General features: G+C 43.7%; 1 protein-coding gene and 1 long non-coding RNA gene across 9 annotated transcripts; one reads left to right on the top strand and one right to left on the bottom strand.

The window, feature by feature from the left end:
* Positions 1-944: 944 nt before the first annotated feature.
* Positions 945-3553, top strand: LOC119291489. 4 transcript variants are annotated; one of them, XR_005142467.1, is made up of 4 exons: positions 945-1741; positions 1826-2140; positions 2868-3062; positions 3287-3553. It is a non-coding gene; the product is annotated as an uncharacterized LOC119291489 (long non-coding RNA). The 4 variants fall into 4 exon arrangements; XR_005142468.1 differs by having other exon boundaries at positions 1826-2148; positions 2962-3062; XR_005142466.1 differs by having other exon boundaries at positions 1826-2148.
* Positions 3554-3752: 199 nt separating this feature from the next.
* On the bottom strand, positions 3753-10377 carry LOC119291488 (transcription factor MTB1-like). Of its 5 annotated transcripts, XM_037570250.1 has the most exons (5): positions 10116-10377; positions 7088-9316; positions 6882-6944; positions 6661-6700; positions 3753-4044 (listed from the first exon to the last, which is right to left on the bottom strand). In XM_037570250.1, exon 2 carries the CDS (start codon positions 9303-9305, stop codon positions 7509-7511), a length of 1797 nt encoding a protein of 598 aa, XP_037426147.1. In that variant the 5' UTR covers positions 9306-9316; positions 10116-10377; the 3' UTR covers positions 3753-4044; positions 6661-6700; positions 6882-6944; positions 7088-7508. The 5 variants fall into 5 exon arrangements, with proteins under 5 accessions (XP_037426147.1, XP_037426145.1, XP_037426146.1 ...); XM_037570248.1 differs by having other exon boundaries at positions 6882-9316; XM_037570249.1 differs by having other exon boundaries at positions 6661-6944.
* Between the last annotated feature and the right edge of the window lie 12022 nt (positions 10378-22399).

The following is a 22399-nucleotide window of genomic DNA, read 5'->3' as shown; positions in this document are numbered from 1 at the left end:
CGGCCCACATTCGGGGTGGTGCACCACCTCGGGAGCAGTCCGGCATAAAGCTCGGGCGCTAGTGGCTGGCTCCATAGAGGGGATTTCCGGCATTAAGCTCGGCTAAACTCCTTCGAACTTCTTTGAACCAAGGTGATTTACGACACTTCGGATAAAGTTCGGCGTTGGAGCTCGGATACATTGTCCGGCGTTGGAGCTCGGATACAGTCCGGCGTTGGAGCTCGGATACATAGTCCGGCGGTAGAGCTGGGCAGCAGTCCGACATTGGTGCTCGGCTGCAAAAGATACCTCGAATGCAGTCCAGTGTTGGAGCTCGGACGCAAGAGGACGTTGCCGCCCGGGAACAACTTCAAACCCGAGGTGTGGCATAAAAATAACAAGGCATTGATAAAGGCCGGAAACTTAAAGGGGCTCCTCGGATACCCGACGTATAAACTCGTCGAATGCATTTCGGCGATCCTCAATATCGGAGAAGATTTGTTGAACCAGTTTTCAAGACCGGCAACCGAAGATGAAGAATAGTTCGGAAGAATCGAGGAGCGTCCCTAACTTGAAGACCGGTTCAGGGGGCTACTGACGGTGTCCTGGACTAGGGGGTACTCAACGCGTCGTCTCCCGATCAGTTGGATTGGGCCGAGGACCCCCATGGCCGTATACTCATGGGCCAGTCCGGACAGCTGCCGCATACAAACAAGAATCAACAAGACTTGGCGATCAAGACAAGTACTCCTCCCTCACCGGCGTATTCGGCTAGGACTCTTGTTATCCTAGGCCTCTGATGCATTATATAAACCGGGGCCAGGCTAGTCGATAGATATAGACAACATCAATCATACCATAGGCTAGCTTCTAGGGATTATCCTCTCTGATCTCGTGGTAGATCAACTCTTGTAATACTCACATCATCAATATCAATCAAGCAGGACGTAGGGTTTTACCTCCATCAAGAGGGCCCGAATCTGGGTAAAACATCGTGTCCCTTACCTCCTGTTACCATTGATCCTAAGACGCACTGCTTGGGAACCCCTACCCGAGATCCACCGGTTTTGACACCGACAGACATTTTAATTACCCATGATGCATTTTCTTTTTGTTAACTTATTTCATTGTTCTCATCTGCCAACAAAATTCTCTATTACGGTGCAATTATAAAGCTTATACTTCAGTCATTTCTGTTTTTTTGTATCACAACAGTTTTGAGATTGGCCTTGTTATCATTGTACAAGACATCTTAGGTAAGATCCCATGTGCTGATGGGTTAGTTTCTCATGTAAACTCATCTTTTATGGTGTTCTGTGATAATCATGGCAGACTAAAGATATGTTATCTATGCGGTATAATAGTACCATTAAAATTCAAGCTCCCTTTGGCATTGTAACAGTGCTGTCTAATTATCATGCAGCGCAAATATCTAACTAAATTGCGCTATGGAGCTTGCATTGCTTTTAGTTTTGGACATGAACATAGATGCCTCTGATTATTACCTTGGGACATGGCTTTTGCCTTCGAAATTTTTGTTATTCTGAACTATGCTTATGGATCTCATTTAATCAGGTGCACACACATTTGCAGTGTTTATCAACTAGTACAGGTCGCTGTCTGTCGTCTCTTTCTATCTGCTCCTCCTCTCGTTGACTTGGCATGCTGGTCCCTGCCGTGTCTCCCACTGGCTTGCCCCTTGCCATCGTCAGGAGGGTTGTGTGGGCTGTTCTACATTGGAATCCATATTAACTATGAAAAGGTCAGCTTTGGTTCTTATTTGATTCTTCATTTTTCTCTCATAATGCAATATGATATTTACTAATGAGAAATCATATGCTTGCAGATCGCCACCATGCCGTCTCTCTCTGTGACCGCCTCTCCCAACGTTTTGGTTTGTTGGTTGACGTTGTGTCTCCCGCCGCCATTGCTGGAAGGGTTGTGTAGGCCGCCGCTCATGCCACTACTCTATAGTGACCAGTGAGGACCGTGGCATCGAGATAGCCCAAAAGGGAAACACCACCGGCCACGGCGCCGGTGGAGGCCTCCCCGTCTGCCGATGACTGGATACCACCGCCTCCGCCACTGCCATTGTCTTTGTTGCTTCTTTGCTGGCCTTTGATCAAGTCAAAGGCAACAGGAAGGCACAACGGCGATCAAGGTCCTTATGTACGCCGAGTACTATCTTTTGTCTTGTGTGCATCTTTATATATGTCCAGGGCATTGTGGCTAGATTTAGTAGAGACATGGTTACTATTAGACCCAAGATATGTTAATTGAACACATGATGACAATCATACAAACCAAGAACCTTGAGATAGTACTTTATTTCTATGGTGTACTTGAAATAAAATTAATCATGCACTGGACTTGCACTAATTATGTTCATGTATGTGTTTTCGTGGGAAGCAAAACTCATTTCTGTCAAATTAGTGCAAGGTAACTAGACTCACCTTTGCATATATATTTTAGTTGAAAGAAAATTGAACCATATATGCTGGGTACCAATAAAGTTATCTACTGGTTCCTTCTGTTACTTTATTCAGCTTCTGTTGTGTTTTTCACAAAAAATAACTTATGTTGCGTCTCTGTCCAGTTGAGTTGAGCATATGTATACCTACCTCAGTCGGTGAGGTTTCTCTACCTTCGTTCTGTGACTCGAATTGATTTCTTTTCTAGGCTCTTTTACTGTATCATGTGTATGTACCATTGTTGCATGTCTCTAATTGTTTATATTGCTGAAAGCACAACCACTAATACTATGTTGTTGATAGATAAAACATTTTAGAACCGCATTGTTTAAGAATTAAGAAATTTATGTCTCCGATATGGAAGTATGTATTATGTTGTTGCCAAATCTGGCATTCTAATTGTTGATCCTTTTGTAGAAAATAAGATCCCATGGTTATTTGTGTTGTCACTTCGCATGCGAAAATAATTATGTGTGGTTTCATGGACTCTTACCTTATTGATGGGCACCAGGCAGAGCCTGGGGAGATGTAGGCCAGCGCTCCGCCTCTCTCACTTTCCAAGTCACCGTTGAGCCGCCTTCTTTGCTTCAGAGGCTTCTTGTGTCACCATAGGTTTGTGATTCTTATCTGTCGCCCATTGTAGGCCATGCAAAATGCTAAGATAAAATAATTCTAATTTTATCTTATATATTCTTTTATGTTAAAAGGCTATACTGTATCCAAATCACTGTGTATTATCCAGAGTGATTCTCCTTCATATAGACCAAATTATTTTCTCCCTGTCCATGAGACGCGCTATTTGAATAGTTTGCCTAACACGACATGTCCTTTAGCAGATCCGTGCATCACAACATGCATGCAAATCAAACGAAGGAGTGTGGAGAAAGTTATATATCAAGCAAATTGGATGAAGGCGTGTGGATAAAGTTATATATCCAATAGCCAACCATGTACTACTTTGGTGATCTAAACGTTCTTATATTTCTTTACGGAGAGAGTAGTTTGTTGTGCAATATGAAAAACATTGTAAATAAGTTATCTGGGACTAATACTATGGCCTGCTTTTTGGTTTCTATCATACCAGACCTTGCTCAGGTGTTTCATGTCACATTGTATAACAAATGCGCCAATGGCATGTAGATAGGGCCATTTTTTTACTGTTGTGAGTATCTACCATCAGGTACTCTTTGAGTAATATCATATATATTTCCAGAGATATATTGAGCAATATCAGATGTTAATAAAAAAAGAGCTATATCAAAGGTTTGATCATTGAGCTTTTTTTATTAACTCCTTGATACATTTCCAACCTGATATAGTCTCTGCATTTCCATCCTTAATACACACACTTGGGAGTTGGGCTTCTGTCATGTTACATGTGCTAAACTTGCTTTCCTACTAATGCATCGTGCGGTTTGGTCTCCACTATTTGGCCATATTGGTTTGACCGGCACCCTCGCGTCAAGGCGCTTTGCCGATCTAGTACGGATGGATGGAGCTGCAGTAGCAAGTTTGATGTTAACCGTTGTGTGCAAATTTTAGCAGTCATCGTTGCTAATATCATACTCGAACACCGTCCTTTTTGCTCTTGGTGCTGTTGGAGAAATGAAAAGAACAATTACATCCAGTTTCAACAATGTTAGAATGCGCATCAACAAGTAGAAGCATTTCCTTGCAGAAAAGGAGCACGTGAAACGTGCTGACATTCTTGGATAATCAATTGAACATGAGCAATATTTGGCTATAAAGTAGTGGGTTTTACTTTGACAAAGCATACAAGCAGTTCCCATTGTTTCTAATCAAAGCAATCTTTATAAATTATTATGCTATGCAATATAATCTTCGAAACACAATACATGTTTCTACATATGATTAGCGAAGTTTCAAACATGCTTGAACACTATTTCAAAATACAAATCCATAAAAAAATCAGAAATCTCGCTGCGCGAGAAGTAATGGTTAAAGCCACCTGCAATGCGGAAGACTGAAAACTGTTTCGAAAATACAAATCCTCTTCGTGCCATTATTTTGAAACAACTTTGACCATTATTTGAAACTTCATAACAAGTTGATATGAACTCGGAAAGATGCAAATAAGATATCAGGATGTTCAGAAAACATCACCTGCATTTGCATGTAATTTTTATTCATGAAAAAGCATTGTTTATACCTTTTTATTTTTAATAATGGTAATAACATTAAAAACCTTGGGTAGTTTAAACGGTATTATTTTTCCTAAATGCAGATGACATGCACATAAAGGTAATGCTTATCTGAACATTTTGGTATCTTATTTGCATTCTGAGTTCATATGAATTTGTTACAAATTTTCAAAGTATTGGTCAAACCGTCAAAGGGCATTCGGGCGACCTCGGAGGCAAATCTAAGGGCAAAACTGAGCAGAGTCAAAAAGTAAGGGCAAACCCCGCGGGTAGGTTCCAACTAGGGGCAAAAATGCATTTGTCCCTTCATAGTATTACAAAATAAGCGCTAAATTTTAAAAACACTTTGATCTCGAACCTAGAGCTAGAGTGAAAGTGAAGTTCTGATGGCTCATGGCATTTGGAGTGGTTTCTAATCTAACACTAAAACATACTTCCATTCTTCATGGGAAGGTGGAAATGGTGAACTGACCGTGATTGCTTTTTTTTAAATCTACTTGCAGTCAATGATGACTTGGCTGTAGGTTCATACCACTCTATGACTAGCATTTCCTTTCCTTTTTTCCTTGCGCTGTACGCAAAATGTGAATAACATCCACTTCAGTTACTTACAGGGCCAATAGGTGGTGAACTTTGCAAGTAGTTTTTATCATAGTGTGGTAAGCATTGAAAATTTTGTTCATATAGCTCTCAAGTATACTGGAAGTATTGTGGTAATCAGGCAGGAATCATGTTCCGATTGTGCCCAAAAGATTTTCATCCCTGTTATAGCTTCATCAAAGATAAATGTATTCTGGAAGTCCAGCCCTCCAGGTTGGTTTTACCTATTCGTATAAATTTGTTTGTTGTGGGCTGTGGCAGATAAAGAATGATTTTTGCACGTACCTCACCCTATCCCAACTTGGTCGGTTCACTTATGCTTTATTTGTATCATGTCTTCTGTTTCTACAGTTAATTTGTTGTTGGACATTGGTGATGATCAGGTAAGGGTTTCTTCCTTGGTCTACTGTAATAAAAAAAACTTTCCATCAAGCACACTACAGTGCAATATTCAAGAAACATAACTCATGTTTGATATTCTATTTGAACCTTTCAAAAAGGAACTCTATTTCAATAAAGGAGTATATCATGCTCTCAGAGTTTTGTCAGTCAGTGCCTTATACATGTGTACCATAGCCATAAGTAGAGCATTGCTTTTGCTTCATATGATGACACGTGAGAGTTGCCTCCAATCTAACAGGAAACGATTTCAACCAAAACCCGGGGGTAGTGGCCCACAATGAAAAGCGGCGTGGTAAAGCGCGCAGACCGCTTGTAGTAATATTGTACTAACTTTGGAGTTGGGACGGATTATTCTCATTGTAGTTTCGTGTATATAGTCGTCCATATGAGTAACAGCAAGATGCCTTAAGAAAGAATTTGCAGGTAACTACAAGAATTATAAGTTAAAGTGGAGAAACATCGATAGTAATGATGGAAAACTACGATTTTTGTGAATGACGTGGAACACTACTCATGGCACTATGGAAGCTATCAGTGCAGAATGAAAGTTACATCATTTCCATTGGGCTGCTGCCACCCCTCATTTTTTTAATAAAATAATAGGAATTGATGCACATATAGATATATGGTGACATGAAATGAAGGTTAAAATACAAACTAAGTTGCTTGTAATCTAAGAACAGAGCACGACAGCACCATGTACGTACACTGGTAATTAAAGGGAAGGATCTGATTGCTTGATCTTGGTCTCGAAAGGCATATCGGAGTTCACCATATACAAAAACCTAATTCGTATCTTGTGTTGAGTTGGTTTCATCTAATGTGGGGATACAGGATCGACTATGATGATAGATGCCGATCCAATATGTGAGTGTAAGTTATAGGCATACTGGCTTCTAATACACTAATACTAATAGAAATAAAGCAAACCATGCATAAATACTTTTCACCAGTCCTGAAGAATGAGATGCTTGGTTGCTGATAATCCACATATCTATTCACGGTTCTTTAAGCGAAATAGAACAAACAAAGTGATGAGACCTCACCTCTAGCACCTGATCAATCCACATATTCAGTTCTGCCCACCTACATAAAAGCAAGAAATTGCATAAGCATTTATTGCCTTTTGTCTTATCAACCACTCACCAATATGGCGTTGGCTAACCATGAAGCCTGCAGCATGGGCATTTAAGATACATATAACATTCAAGTGTACAAAATATAAATATCTTTGCTTGACTCCAAGTAATGGCAGGACTCAGCTCACCAAGCGAAATGCGTACAATAGTAGTGTTACTGAAGCCTCGGTGGAAGAAAGCATGAACATAAGCTGAGTAAAAAATAGACAAGGCAAGCGACATGATTTGATGTTCTTCAGCTTTCATTATAACCAGATATGGTTAGGACTTGCTGAAAAGAAAATTCAGAAGGTGAAAGTCAGCCAAACCCATAGGGGTCTTGCTTGCCACTCACCTCCATACCTGGTGGTTTAACAAGACAAGGAAAATGCACAATTGTGTAGCTTTGCTTGGGAAAATGCACCACTCCGATCACCTTCAGCATACTGGGCTGGAATCTCTCAAACTAAATTGATGTTTTTTTCCCTCTTCCTCCATGGAGCTAAGCATCGTTTATATTGATTCATAATAAATAGCTAAAATACATTGTAACTATAATCTCCATCTAAGAAACATCAAAACTGAACTGAGTAACTGACCACAGGACAGACTGTTAAAGATTTACGGCAGTAATTTGCACATACAGATTATTTTGCGAAGTCAGAACCTGAGCTTTCTGTGGTCATGTAGCAATTACATGGACACTGGGAGTCTACCACTGCTACCTGTTCGCAACTAGAAAAACGATCTGCCCTCTAATGCATCAAGTTATAATTCTACATGGAGTTCATTGCACGAGACATAGCAGCAATCAATTTCTCTCTTGTTTGCTGTTCAGAGCCAGGGGACTTGATAACAAAGGAATGCATAACTTTCCCATTGTTGGATGCGATCTTTGATTCACCAACTTTGACTTCTGCCTCTTCAAAAGCTTGGAACACATTATTTATCGGATAGTTGTCCATAGGTGACATTACACGAACAAGAACCTCATCTTGCACCACCTGGATATCTACTTCTGGCCTAGGTGTTTGGACCCTGCGGTCTACCATACCAGACTCCAAGAACATGTCTCTTTCCGACTCCATCTCTTTGAGCTTCTTCTGGAGATCAGTGATGTGCGTTATGGCATCTCCCAGGAGCGATGCTTTGTCCATTTTTGAGATATTGGGAACAACAGCTCTCAGTGCATAGAACCTCTGGTTGAGTTTTTCCCTCCTTTGGCGCTCAGCCTCAACATGGTTAAGTGCCTCTACCCTCCCGTTTGCTGGTTTTCTTCCCCTCTTTCTTGGTTGCTGGCCCTCCATTGTAGGGGCCACTTGCTCCTTACACAAACCATCGACACTGCCATTTTCCCCACCCAACAGAGCTGCTTGTGAAGTCAAAACACCAGATTTTGAACTAGACCCTACGCTAAAATCTATATGCCTCGGTGTCTGTGACTGAGGTGGTGGTTGTGTCAGTATCTGCTGTGAATTCTGGAGCTGAAATGGGCTCAATCCAGGGCTATGCGCAGCTCCATTGCTACGTTGTGAAGTCTCACTTTTCACAACTAGAATACCATTGCCAAATTTCTGGTGATGAGAATTCAGGCCTCGAGCCTGACTCCATGTGAAGTTCTGCAAACCTTTCCGGACATTGGGGAGCAACAGGCTCTCACCACCACAATTCTTCTGCATATCCCATGACCTTTCATTCATTTTTAATGGAAGTGCTCCCGTGTTGACTAAAGGTCGGCTCAGATTCAAATCCTTCCCAAAAATCTTAGCCAAACCGGGTGATATTTGAGCAGAACCATTCTCATCATGCTTCCCAGATGCTGCCTTCTTACTGCTTGCCCCTAGAAACACAGACCTTATGGTTTCCAGAGCTTCAGCACTCTCAAGCACATTCTGCATTGAGCCTAACTCAAGTACACCAGCTTCAAATGGCAGTAGAACAATAGTCCTAAATCCTGCTGCACTTGCAAGGAATCCACGATAGCAATAATTTGAGGGGGAAACCTTGTGCGGATTGTTAGGAATCCAAAGGGGTGCACCTGTTGCAAACACTTGCCCAGGGCCACCTACATGACGTGGAAATGCAAAATACATGGATGCTAGGAAGAATAACTCAGTGTCAGTCACCTGGTCAATTCTGAGAGCATCATCCTCCTCCTCAGCCCCAGCAAATGCTGTATGCAGTCGCTCTAACACTCGCTTACGCATCCTTTGTTGGCTCAGTGAAGATGCATCATGAATATCACCACGAGTAGTCGAGTTCATCTCATTATCATGGGGTTCACGGCAAGATCCGTCACCCCAACCAAGGACAAGTTCACCAGATTTGGTGTGGGAGAGTTGCCAGAAGATGGCGTAGTTCCAACAAAGGCTTTTACCATCAGCTTCAACCAGGTCCTGGAGTTTATTTTGCAAGCCCACCAACCCAGACGCTGCTACGAGATTTTCAGATATGGCACCTCCACCTTTTGTCAGATATGTGAAGGCATCTAAGCCCAGCACAGAAGCACAAAGGGATTTGTCCTCCTCAGTCCAGGACCCTCTGATGCCTTCCTCCTCAATCTCTGTCTTCATCAGTACACTACCTGCTCAAAGTGGTAGGAGTCAGGCCACATGAACAAAATAGCCACGTATAAAAAGGAGAAAGCAAAACAAGAAGGGCTGCACTGGTGTGCGACTAGCGCCCTACGCCGGTAATCCCCCACGTCAGCCCCGATGTCATCGTGACTGGGAGCGAAGAGATGCACATCTGATGCATTAAGTGGTCAGATTGTGTGGTGATATCATGTGCTACGATGTAAAAGCGAAGTTCATGCCACATATTTCCCCAAAAGAAGAATGCATTTCCTTTAATTTCGAGAAAAAACGTGCTTCGTTAATCCCTCACTTTCGATCGCACAGGACCACCCAAATTCCAAGCAGCATGCAACAAATTAGTGTTGTAACAACTTTCACTTTTATCATTTATGGAAAAGTTGAAATGCGTCCAGTTGCTACTGAAAAAATATAGGGGATTTTTGAATTCGGCGAAAAAATGTGGCAGCAACTGCAATAATCTTACAGTCATAGGCCAAATAGTACCATTCTAGCTATGCTTATTTTATCATAAAGTGAATGCAAAAGAACAGTTTATCATGTCGTCTCCACCTTCAGTATGAAGCCATTAGCAACTTAAAAAACATTTTTCTGAATGTTTGGTATCAGAACATCGAATTAAAGGTTGCTGCATATTTTATTACTTTGTTTATCAATAGGAATGCCGATCAGTAAGGTGCTGGATCTACGGCGGATCTAGATCTGGATGGTGTGCCGGGTATGCATCGGCACACTTAGAAACTGTGGAGATCAGTGGGGACTAATCAGTGGGTGAAAACGAGCTCATACCTCAAAATCCGATGGCCAAAGGTTGCGGACGGGGCCGGGACAGCAGGGACGCGATGAGCATGAACAGGAACGGCGAAGCCGGCGAAGGCCGAGGGGTTTGAGGGGGGCGTCAGCCGGCGGCCGTGAGCTATGGCCACGGCGGCGGCTTGTAGGCCACGCGCCCACGCGGTGGAAGAGTAGGGATGTAGGTCGAGATTGGTAGGTCAGGACTCGGGACTAGCTAGGGGAAGAGGAAACAAAGGTACGGGAATGGTGGGGAAGGAACCGGCTCCTCTCACTGTCACGTCACGTGCACAGCACTTCTTGCGGCGCTAGCACGGAGATGGGCCAGCAAAATAACAAAAGCCCATCTGAGGGGTGGAAACGGGCAGATACGACCCATTTCTGAAACTTCAGCAAGAGAAAAAAGAAAGAAAAAGATCTGAAACTTTGCCTATAAAAAGAAACTGGATCTGATTTTTTTCATAAAATGACCCTTCTGCACGACACCATGGCTGAGGCGCCATGCTTGATGGCACGACAACTACCTCTATCAAAGACGATGTTCTATCTAGCATGACGCCCCAGGCCAAGGTGTCATGCTATTTAGCATGGCGTCCTAGATCCGACCGTCATGAAAATGGTCATTTTGTGAAATATTTTCGGATCCGGTTCATATCTATACTAAGTATGCATTAGTATCAAAGGAATGGGGCTATATCTTTGGACTGAACTGTAGAAATGCCAGAAGAGAAGGGAAAGCCTAGCCTATCAAAGACTAGCATCTTGAAGCATCTTGCAGCATTACAAGAGTGTAGATTAGTAACATATAGTAGTAAGTATGTTGTAGTAACGCCCAGAGATCCTTCCTCGACTCCCTGCGAGAAAGCAATCCCGAAGCCATCATATCCATTTCATGTTTCCAGTATCCAGTTCTAGTTGTATTGATCGGGATACAACTCCGAGCGTCCGTTACCGTGGACACGACTATTCGAATAGATTGACTTCCCTGCAGGGCTGCACAAACTTACCCAACACACTCAATTAACTCTGGCCAGGCACACCATCAGATCATACTCGGCCTCGGCTGATCGACCCATTGTAGTCCTACCTAGGCTCAACAGAGAGGCCAACACGTCGGTCTACATCCTGAATGCGAAGGGGACATGGGTGAATCGTCCTTTGCAATCATGCGTGCTGCGAACGTGGCTGGAACAGACCCATCCCTTAATACAAACGTAGGTGGTTCCCGTCCAATCGGGTGCGCGACGCTAAACCGCTGACATCAGTGATCTTTCAGAAGAATTGTATGACGTAGAGTGCCCATACTTATTCCCGCATGGTGGTTAGTGCGAAAAGGCCAGAGGCCTACTCCGATCACATATCCAAAACGTTAGTGTATTGGAAGCGCGCGTTAATTATCAATGATCCATGATCTGTGGTCTCGTCGCCTTGTCTCATGGACTTACAGCAAGGGCTAAGAATGCCCGGCTATGCTGCATAGTTATCTCGCTGGTACCCTCCAGGTCAACCCGACTACACATCAACTCGCGGGTACCCTCACGGTCAACCTGACTCACAAATACTGTCGGGAACTTAGGTCCACCTCTACCGGGGGGTACTGCATGTCCTTCCAGTCCCATAGAAACAATAACTCTCGTGGGTAGCCCTCAGGGCCGACCCATCTTTAACATGGTTCTGGGGGTAAAGTCAAAGTAGATGTGTCTATAACACCAAGGGGAAATCCAGGGAATCACCCGCGATGAATTCCACTTAATGTAACCGTCAAGGCGAACTTGGAGGAATCACCCTCAAGGTTTCACACTTTGTTGCACGACAGAGTCGTTATCGGGAGTGGTGAAGGAGGAATCACCCTCCGTAGATGACATGTCCATTTTGCATCATGTTTTTATGTTGATATTTATTACATTATGGACTGCTATCACACTTTATGATGCAATTCTCATGCCTTTTCTCTCTTATTTTGCAAGATTCACATGAAGGGGGAGAATGCCAGCAATTGGAATTCTGGACCGGAAAGGAGCATGTAATGCCCCGGATCCGATGCGCCAGGTGTCTGTCAGTTATTCGCCGTCGTTGCCATGTCGTTGCCATGTCATGTGCTTGTGTGTTGCATTTTATCATGTCATCATGTGCATTTCATTTTGCATACGTGTTCGTCTCATGCATCCGAGCTTTTTCCCCGTTGTTCGTTTTGCAATCCGGCGCTTCTATGTCATCCGGCGTCCCCTTCTAGCCTCTCTTCGTGTGCGGGTATTAAACTTTCTCGGAATGGCCCGATGCTTGCCAAGTGGCCTTGGTATACCACCGGTAGACCGCCTGTCAAGTTTCGTGCCATTTGGAGGTCGTTTGGTACTCCAACGGTTAACCGGGTAACCGTAAAAGCCCTTTTCTCTTTGCAGCCCAACACCCCCTCCAAAGTGGCCCAAAACCCATCTAACTCCCCTCCATGCTCTCGGTCGTTCGATCACGATCGCGTGGCCGAAAATCGCTCCTCATTTGGACTCTCCTAGCTCCCTCTACCTATAAAACTATGCCCTCCTCGTCCAAAATCGCAGATGAACCCTAGCCCTCTCCCTCCTCGCGCGCCGGACATGTCCGCCCGACGGCCGGACACGTCCACCGCCGCCGCCACCTCACCCCGGCCAATCCCGGCATGCCACCTCAGCTCCACCGCCACGTGTCGCCTCCTGATTCGCCGCCGCCCCGCGCCCACTTCACCCGCGCGCCGCGCCGCCGCCGCCCAGGGTCGCCCGCACCCCACGGCCGAGCCCCGCCGCCTCCGCCGCCGGCCTCCGCGCCGCCGTCCCTCGCGTCGGCCGCCGCCTCCGCCGCCGCCCGCGCTCCCGGCCGCCGCTGGCCGCCTCCTCCGCTCGCCGCCGCCCTCGGCCTCCGTGCCAACCGCCGCCGTCGCCGCCTCCCGCGTGGTGCGCCGCCGCTCCGCCGCGGATCCGGCGAGCCGCCGCCCGGCTCCCTCCGGTCTCCCCGACCTCTTCCGGCGCCGCCCCGGAGCTAGTCCACCGCGCCTCCCGCCGCCCCGCGCCGGATCCGGCCGAATCCGGCCGGAGGAGACCTTCCCCGCCCATCTCCGGCCACCACCACGTCCATCTCCGGCGCCTCAAAGTCCGTGCCCGATCTGGATCACGAGGTTGACTTTCCCCCCTCTGAAAATGACTAAGTCCCCAAATCTGCAATAATTTTCATGCCATATTCGTCATGCCGTAACTCTGCATTCGTAGCTCCGTTTTGCGCGTGTAATATGTCAAATTGTTCGTCTCGACGAGTAAATCATTTCATTCTATTGCATCATATTCATTTGAGGTCATCTAGATGCCTGAATCATCGTTGTAAGAGTGCTTCATGATGTTTTTCTGCTGGCTGTTATCAGAACGAGCTCTTTTGTCATTTTTGCCATGATTGATGTGTGCATCCTATGAGGTTGATGTCTACATGTGTTTTGAGCTATGTTATGTCTTCTTTACAGAGGTGCTTACCATGTATTTTTGTGATCAATGTGGTGACTAGCACAAGCATGCAAACTAGGCATCGTGATGTTGCTGATTTTAGCCCTGTTCTGCTGTTATTTTGATGCCATGTAAACTTGATGCTACAGAGAGATCCATGCACATTTTGAGATACTTCAGTAAGGGTGTTTTGAACAATAGGTTATTGTCTATCCATCCCTGCCTTTTGTTGCAATTATGGAGTAGTCTAGCATGTCATTTGAGTGCTCTACTTTTGCTTCAAAATATTTCCTGGCAGATTGTTTACATGTTATTCAGTTTAGCCAAGGTTGCTATAGTTGACCCTTGCATGCTATGGACTTGTTCTTGACTTGGTTTGTTTTACAAACATGTCTTCTTGATGATGCTATGCTTATCTTGTCATGCAATAACTTGTGGTGAGTGTATCGAGCTTGTTAAGTAGGGTTCATGATGTTGTTGTTTTGCTAGGCTGAATCTGTTATTTCGTGATGCTATATAAACATGTTGCCACTAATCATTCTATGCATAATCTGGAGATGTTCTATAAACATGTTTTGATCTACATGTCATCCTCTAACCATACATGCCCCTGGTTGCATTTATAGCTTGTTGTAGCTTGTTAATATCTTGCTCCAAAGTTGCTTCATAATGTTGCTGTCAGCCTGTTTACATTAAGTTCAGTTGTTTCCATGTGTTTTCCTAGTGTTCCATGCATCCTATGAACTTGCTATTGACATGCTTAGCTTCACAAACATGCCTTCTTACTGTTGGGTGCCTCGCCATGCCATGTATTGCTCTGTAGTGAGTTGCACAAGCTCATTAACATGCCTTCATAATTATGTTCCTGCCATGTTTGAATCTGTAATATAACTTGCCATGTTTGCGTGGGTGCCATCATATTTTCTGATCCTTTTTGGCTTATGGTCAGTAAAGGACTTTTGATCTATGCATTTAGTAGATTCATGCCATGCCTTTGTTTGCCAATATAAGTTCCTGTAACATGTTGTTTGATGGCTCTAAACATTGCATCGTGATGTTATTTTCTGCAAAGTCTGAATTGTTATAACTTGCAATCTTACCATGTGTGTTTGAGCATGTTCTAGTGATTTCTGGAGTTAGCTCAGTGTTTATGTTTTGTTGTGCTTTACCTGTACATCATGTCCATGCCTTTTGTTTTCATAATGGGGTGCTGTAGCATATTATTTTGATGCTTGCAATATGCCTAGTTGCTGTTTTGGACAGATTGTTGCTATAACTTGTTTCATGTGTGTGTGTTGAACTGTTGCTCTGTTTTGAGTGTGCTCTATATGAAACTTGCTTAGATTTGCATGTAGTTTTATATTATCATGTTGCATCCATGTTTTGAGGTGTTTGCTTGATGTTTGGGTACATTTTGCATCAATGCCATGTTTAACTTGTTTTGCTCATATCTTCTAGGCCGTAGCTCCGAACTAAATGAACTTTACATGTAACTTGACTAGAATCTCATGTAGATCATCGTTGTGCATCTTAACTTGATGTTTAACTACTTGAACATAATGTTTATTCAGATCTGGACCAATTTCAGAATTTGCATATGAGGACTTACCGGAATTATTATATGTTGTTCCCGGCCTCATTTAAACTTGCCTTGATGTGTTGCTCTTGTTTGCATCATCTCTTGCCATGAGTAGCTTCATGTAGCCGTGTCATGCATCATGCTTGTTGTGCATCATGCCTTGTTTATGTGTGGTGTGTTTACTATGTCGTGTGCTTCTGTCGATAGTTGCTGTTTCGTTGCGATCGTGAGGATTCGTTCGTCTATGGTTGGTTCGGCTTCATCCGTTCGTCTTCTTCATGGACTCGTTCTTCTTTCTTGCGGGATTTCAGGCAAGATGGCCGCTACCCTGGATCTCACTACTATCATTGCTATGCTAGTTGCTTCGTTCTATCGCTATGCTGCGCTACCTATCACCTGTTTATCAAGCCATCCTATATTGCCATGAATCTCTAACCTTTGACACCTTTCCTATGCAAATCGTTGCTTCCCTATGTTATCTCTTTGCTCTGCCCTCTTATAGCGTTGCTAGTTGCAGGTGAAGTTGAAGATTGCTCCATGGTGGACAGGATTTTGGTTGGGATATCACAATATCTCTTATATTATTAATGCATCTATATACTTGGTAAAGGGTGTAAGACTCGGCCTTTTGCCTAGTGTTTTGTTCCACTCTTGCTGCCCTAGTTTCCGTCATACCGGTGTTATGTTCCCGGATTTTGTGTTCTTACGCGGTCGGGTGATTTATGGGACCCCCTTGACAGTTCGCTTTGAATAAAACTCCTCCAGCAAGGCCCAACCTTGGTTTTACCATTTGCCTCACCACCACCTATCCTTTCCCTTGGGTCGGCCAACCCGAGGGTCATCTTTATTTTAGCCCCCCCTGGGCCAGTGCTTGTCTAAGTGTTGGTCCAAACCGAGCCGCCTGCGGGGCCCCCTCGGGGCAACTCGAGGTCTGGTTTTACTCGTAGCCTGTCTCATCCGGTGTTGCCCTGAGAACAAGATATGTGCAGCTCCTATCGGGATTGTCGGCGCATCGGGCGGTCTTGCTGGTCTTGTTTTACCATTTTTGAAATGTCTTGTAAACCGGGATTCCGAGTCTGATCGGGTCTTCCTGGGAGAAGGTCTATTCCTTCGTTGATAGCGAGAGCTTGTCATGGGCTAAGTTGGGACACCCCTGCAGGGTATAATCTTTCGAAAGCCGTGCCTGCGGTTATAGGCAGATGGGAATTTGTTAATGTCCGGTTGTAGATAACTTGACACCAGATCCGAATTAAAACGCATCAACCGCGTGTGTAGCCGTGATGGTCTCTTTTCGGCGGAGTCCGGGAAGTGAACACGGCTTCTGGGTTATGTTTGACGTAAGTAGGAGTTCAGGATCACTTCTTGATCATTGCTAGTTTCGCGACCGTTCTGCTTGCTCTCTTCTCGCTCTTATTTGCGTATGTTAGCCACCATATATGCTTAGTCGCTGCTGCAGCCTCACCACTTTACCCCTTCCTTTCCCTTTAAGCTTTGCTAGTCTTGATACCCATGGTAATGGGATTGCTGAGTCCTCGTGGCTCACAGATTACTACAACAACAGTTGCAGGTACAGGTTTATGCGATGATCATGACGCGAGAGCGATGCTTGCTTGCGTTGAGTTCTGCTTCTGCTTCTTCGATCAGGGGATAGGTTCCAGGTCGGCAGCCTGGGCTAGCAGGGTGGTTGTCGTTGAGTTTCTGTTTGTGTTTCATCCATAGTCGGATGATGCTCTTATGTATTGTGATGTTGTACTCATGTGGCATTGTGTGCCTCTTGTATGTATCCCCATCTATTATGTAATGTTGATGTAATGATATCCACCTTGCAAAAGCGTTTCACTATGCGGGTCTATCCTTGGTGGGACCTTCGAGTTCCTTTTGGATAGGGTCGCATATTGGGCGTGATAGAGCAAATCTGAGATCCCTATTCTGCACAACTCCAAATGTCTTGAAACTTTACAGAGAATTATTTTGGAATATATAAAAAAATATTGGGCGAAGAAATACCAGGAGGGGACATACCAGGTGGCCACAAGCCTGGGGGTGCGCCCTACCCCCCAGGGTGGACCCCTAAGCTTGTGGGCCCCCTGGCCAGCCTCTGGTGCCCATCTTTTGCTATATGAGGTGTTTTGACCTAGAAAAAAACAAGAGGAAGGATTTCAGAACGAAGTGATGCCGTCTTGAGGTGGAACCTGGGCAGAAGCAATCTAGGTCTCCGGTGGAGCGATTTTGCCGGGGAAACTTCCCTCTAAGAGGGGGAAATCGAAGCCGTCATCATCACCAACGATCCTCTCATCGTGGGAGGACTAATCTTCATCAACATCTTCACCAGTACCATCTCATCTCAAACCCTAGTTCATCTCTTGTATTGAATCTTTGTCTCAAAACCTTAGATTGGTACCTGTTGGTTGCTAGTAGTGTTGATTACTCCTTGTAGTTGACGCTAGTTGGTTTAATTGGTGGAAGATCATATGTTCATATCCTTAATGATATTCAATACCCCTTTGATCATGAATTAACATGCTTTCTGAGTAGTTGCTTTTGTTCCTGGGGACATGGGAGAAGTCTTGTTATAAGTAATCATGTGAATTTGGTATTTGTTTTTTATGTGATGTATGTTGTCTTTCCTCTAGCGGTGTTATGTGAGCGTCGACTACATGACACTTCACCATGATTTGGGCCTAGGGGAGGGCATTGGGAAGTAGCAAGTAGATGATGGGTTGCTAGAGTGACAGAAGCTTAAACCCTAGTTTATGCATTGCTTTGTAAGGGGCTGATTTGGATCCACATGTTTAATGATATGATAAGATTTATCTTAATTCTTATTTCATAGTTGCGGATGCTTGCGAGAGGGGTTAAACATAAGTGGGAGGCTTTTCCAAGTAAGGACAACACCCAAGCACCGGTCCACCCGCGTATCAAACTATCAAAGTAGCGAGTGCGAATCATATGAGCATGATGAAAACTAACTTGATGATAATTTCCATGTGTCCTCGGGAGCGCTTTGCTTTATATAAGAGTTCGTATATGCTTATCCTTTGCTATAAAACGTTTTGGGCAAGCTTGTTGCACCTTTGTTACACTTGTTACTTGTTACCCGTTACGAATTACCTTGCTACCAAACTATATGTTAGCGATAATTTCAGTGTTTGCAGAGAATACCTTGCTAAAAGCTACTTGTCATTTCCTTCTGCTCCTCGTTGGGTTCAACACTCTTACTTATCGAAAGGACTACAATTGATCCCCTATACTTTTGGGTCATCAAGACTCATTTCTAGCGCTGTCTCCGGGGAGTGAAGATCTGATACGTCTCCAACGTATCTATAATTTTTTATTGTTCCATGCTATTATATTGCATGTATTGGATGTTTAATGGGCTTTATTATACACTTTTATATTATTTTTGGGACTAACCTATTAACCGGGGGGCAGTCCAAATTGTTTTTTTTTCCTATTTCAGTGTTTCGCAGAAAAGGAATACCAAACGGAGTCCAAACAGAATGAAACCTTCGGGAGAATCATTTTTGGAACAAACTCAATCCAGGAGACTTGGAGTGGATGTTGGGGAAGCAACAAGGTGGCCACGAGGGTCTAGGGCGCGCCCTACCCCCTGGGCATGCCCCCACTCTCGTGCGCCCCTCGTGGCTCCCCTGACCGACTTCTTTCGCCTATATATACTCATATACCCCGAAAACATCCAAGGGCACAGTAGATCGGGAGTTCCGCCGCCGCAAGCCTCTATGGCCACCAAAAACAATCGGGACCCTGTTCCGGCACCCTGCCGGAGGGGGGGGATTCCTCACCGGTGGCCATCTTCATCATCCCGGCGCTCTCCATGAGACCATGACGAGGAGGGAGTAGTTCACCCTCGGGGCTGAGGGTATGTACCAGTAGCTATGTGTTTGATCTTTCTCTCTTATGTTCTTGATTTGGCAATGTACCACGAGCTTTTCTATTATACTTGGATCTTATGATGTTTCTCCCCCTCTACTCTCTTGTAATGGATTGAGTTTTCCCTTTGAAGTTATCTTATCAATTGAGTATTTAAGGATTTGAGAACACTTGATGTATGTCTTGCATGTGCTTATCTGTGGTGACAATGGGATATTCACGTGATCTACTTGATGTACGTTTTTGTGATCAACTTGCGGGTTCAGTGACCTTGTGAACTTATGCATAGGGGTTGGCACACATTTTCGTCTTGACTCTTCGGTAGAAACTTTGGGGCACTCTTTGAAGTACTTTGTGTTGGTTGAATAGATGAATATGAGATTGTGTTATGCATATCGTATGATCATGCCCACAGATACTTGAGGTGACATTGGAGTATCTAGGTGACATTAGGGTTTTTGTTGATTTGCGTCTTAAGGTGTTATTCTAGTACGAACTCTATGATAGATCGAACGGAAAGAATAGCTTCGTGTTATTTTACTACGGACTCTTGAATAGATCGATCAGAAAGGATAATTTTGAGGTGGTTTCGTACCCCACAATAATCTCTTCGTTTGTTCTCTACTATTAGTGACTTTGGAGTGACTCTTTGTTGCATATTGAGGAATAGTTATATGATCCAGTTATGTATTATTGTTGAGAGAACTTGCACTAGTGAAAGTATGAACCTTAGGCCTTGTTTCAACGCATTGCAATACCGTTTACGCTCACTTTAATTACGTGTTACATTGCTGTTTTTATATTTTCATATTACAAAAACCTATATATACTATCCATATTGCACTTGTATCACCATCTCTTCGCCGAACTAGTGCACCTATACAATTTACCATTGCATTGAGTGTGTTGGGGACACAAGAGACTCTTTGTTATTTGGTTGCAGGGTTGTTTGAGAGAGACCATCTTCATCCTACGCCTCCCACGGATTGATAAACCTTAGGTCATCCACTTGAGGCAAATTTGCTACTATCCTACAAACCTCTGCACTTGGAGGCCCAACAACATCTACAAGAAGAAGGTTGCATAGTAGACATCAAGCTCTTTTCTGGCGCCATTGTCGGGGAGGTGAGTGCTTGAAGGTATATCTTTAGATCTTGCAATCGAATCTTTTTGTTTCTTGTTTTATCACTAGTTTAGTCTATAAAAGAAAATTACAAAAAAATGGAATTGAGGGTGCCTCATATGCTTCATCTTTTTAATGTCTTCCATGAAAATAAGGATTCCGATAATTGTGCTCAAGTGCTAGAAGAAGAATGCATTAGAATGTTTGGCAATAAATATTTGAATGATGAGCATGATTGCAATGTTGTTAGTATGAATTCCTTGAATATCCATGATGCTAATGATATGCAAAGCCACAAGCTTGGGGAAGCTATGTTTGATGAAGATGATATTTTTTTGTCCCCCAAGTTTTGATGAGCAAATTTATTATGATGAAAGCATGCCTCCTATTTATGATGATTATATTTATGAAAGTGGATTTGGAGAGGTCATGACTTTATTTAGTGATGAATCCACTATTTCGGAAGAGGTTCCAATTGATTATGAGAATAAAGTTCCCATCTATGATGGTTATTGTGATGACATGTATGCTATAAAGAACAAAGGTAACCATGAAACTTGTCATCTTGATTTTAATCTTCAATTGGATTATGCCTCACATGATAGTTATTTTGTTTAGTTTGCTCCCACTACTATTCATGAGAATTTTTTTGCTTATGTGGAGAGTAATAAAATTTCTATGCTTGTAGATCATGAAAAGAATGCTTCATGTGATAGTTATATTGTTGAATTCATTCATGATGCTACTGAAAATTATTACGAGGGAGGAATATATGCTTGTAGGAATTGCAATAATATCAAGTTTCCTCTCTATGTGCTTAAAGTTTTAAAGTTAAGCTTGTTTTGCCTTCTTATGCTAGTTGATTATTGTTCCCATAAGGTGTTTGCTCACAAAATCCCTATGCATAGGAAGTGGTGTAAGTGCATCTAGTGCCCCTTAGTGATTTTGGTGTATTGAAGACTTATAGGTTAAGGGACTAATATGTTTGTGAATGTACACAGGCTCTATAAGTCAATGAGGAGTTTGATATTCACAGTGAAAGTCGACCCCTAAAAATGAATGTCTTCGACTGAAGACTTTGGTTCTCTTGAAGACTTTGAAAGTGAAGAAATTGGTGTGACCATGAAGACTCGATATTCATACGAGGAATCTGAAGCGTGAAGACTTTTGTTTTCGTAGTTTCATTTTCTCTTTGTTTAGTCATAGGAAACACCATACTGTTAAAGGGGGTCGAGGTAATACTAAGGAAACAGATTTCCAAGTGATGCTCATCTCAAAATCCTACACCTACCCAATCATTCGAGTGAAGCCATTGGAAATCTCATATCATTTCAATCAATTTCTTCAGTGACAGAGACGAAGATCTTCTGGTCTCTGAGGAATTTGTTCTGACTGAGGAGTTAGGAATTCGCCAGTGCGGATTGCCTACACAGTGAGGAACATGATAGCCCTGAGGAATTCGAACCTCAAAATATTCGACCGTTGCTGAGCCGTGCGCTAGCCGTTCCAAAATATCTACCACCTAACGGTCATATCATTGAAGGGCATTTATGTCTTATCATGTCGGGCTGCTCCCTAGGCTATAAATAGCCGCCCCCTACAACCACTAGCTGGTTGGCTGCTCTGAGAGAGACTGACACTTGTCATTTGAGAGCATCCCATCCTCCGAGGACTTTGAGCGAAAATCATCAAGTGAGGAAAAACCCAAATCCCAAAACCAAACCTACAAACCCCAAAGTGATTGAGCATCACTGAAGAGATTGTTCCTGTGTGGAACCGACACTTGTTACCTTTGAGGACTATGTATCCTCCAGACGGTTAGGCATCATGGTCTGAGCATCCAAGAGGAATTGTGGATTGCCGAGTGACCTAGTCTGTGAAGGTTTGGAAGTCACCTGTGAAGACTTACCACTACTGTTGGGCGAGATTTGCGTGATCTTAGCTCAAGGAGAATACGGTGAGGACTGTGTGTCCGGGACTGTGTGTCCTCGAGTTTAAATACTCAGCCGCTCCAACCAGACGTACAACTGTCACAACAGTTGGAACTGGTTGAACAAATCATTGTCTTCATCAAGCCAACTGGTTCTATTTCCTCAACCCTTTCATTTCCTCAGTTATGTGTTGATGTACCTGATCATTACTGCTTGAAGACATTGACTGAAGACTTTCTCTATTTCCTCAATCCTAATTCTTCGGTCTGTTTGTCTTCATCCTGCTTATCCTGTGT

Source organism: Triticum dicoccoides, chromosome 4B (genome assembly GCF_002162155.2).
Source record: "Triticum dicoccoides isolate Atlit2015 ecotype Zavitan chromosome 4B, WEW_v2.0, whole genome shotgun sequence".
NCBI classification, from domain to species: domain Eukaryota; kingdom Viridiplantae; phylum Streptophyta; class Magnoliopsida; order Poales; family Poaceae; genus Triticum; species Triticum dicoccoides.
This window is presented reverse-complemented; position numbering and strand designations above follow the sequence as displayed.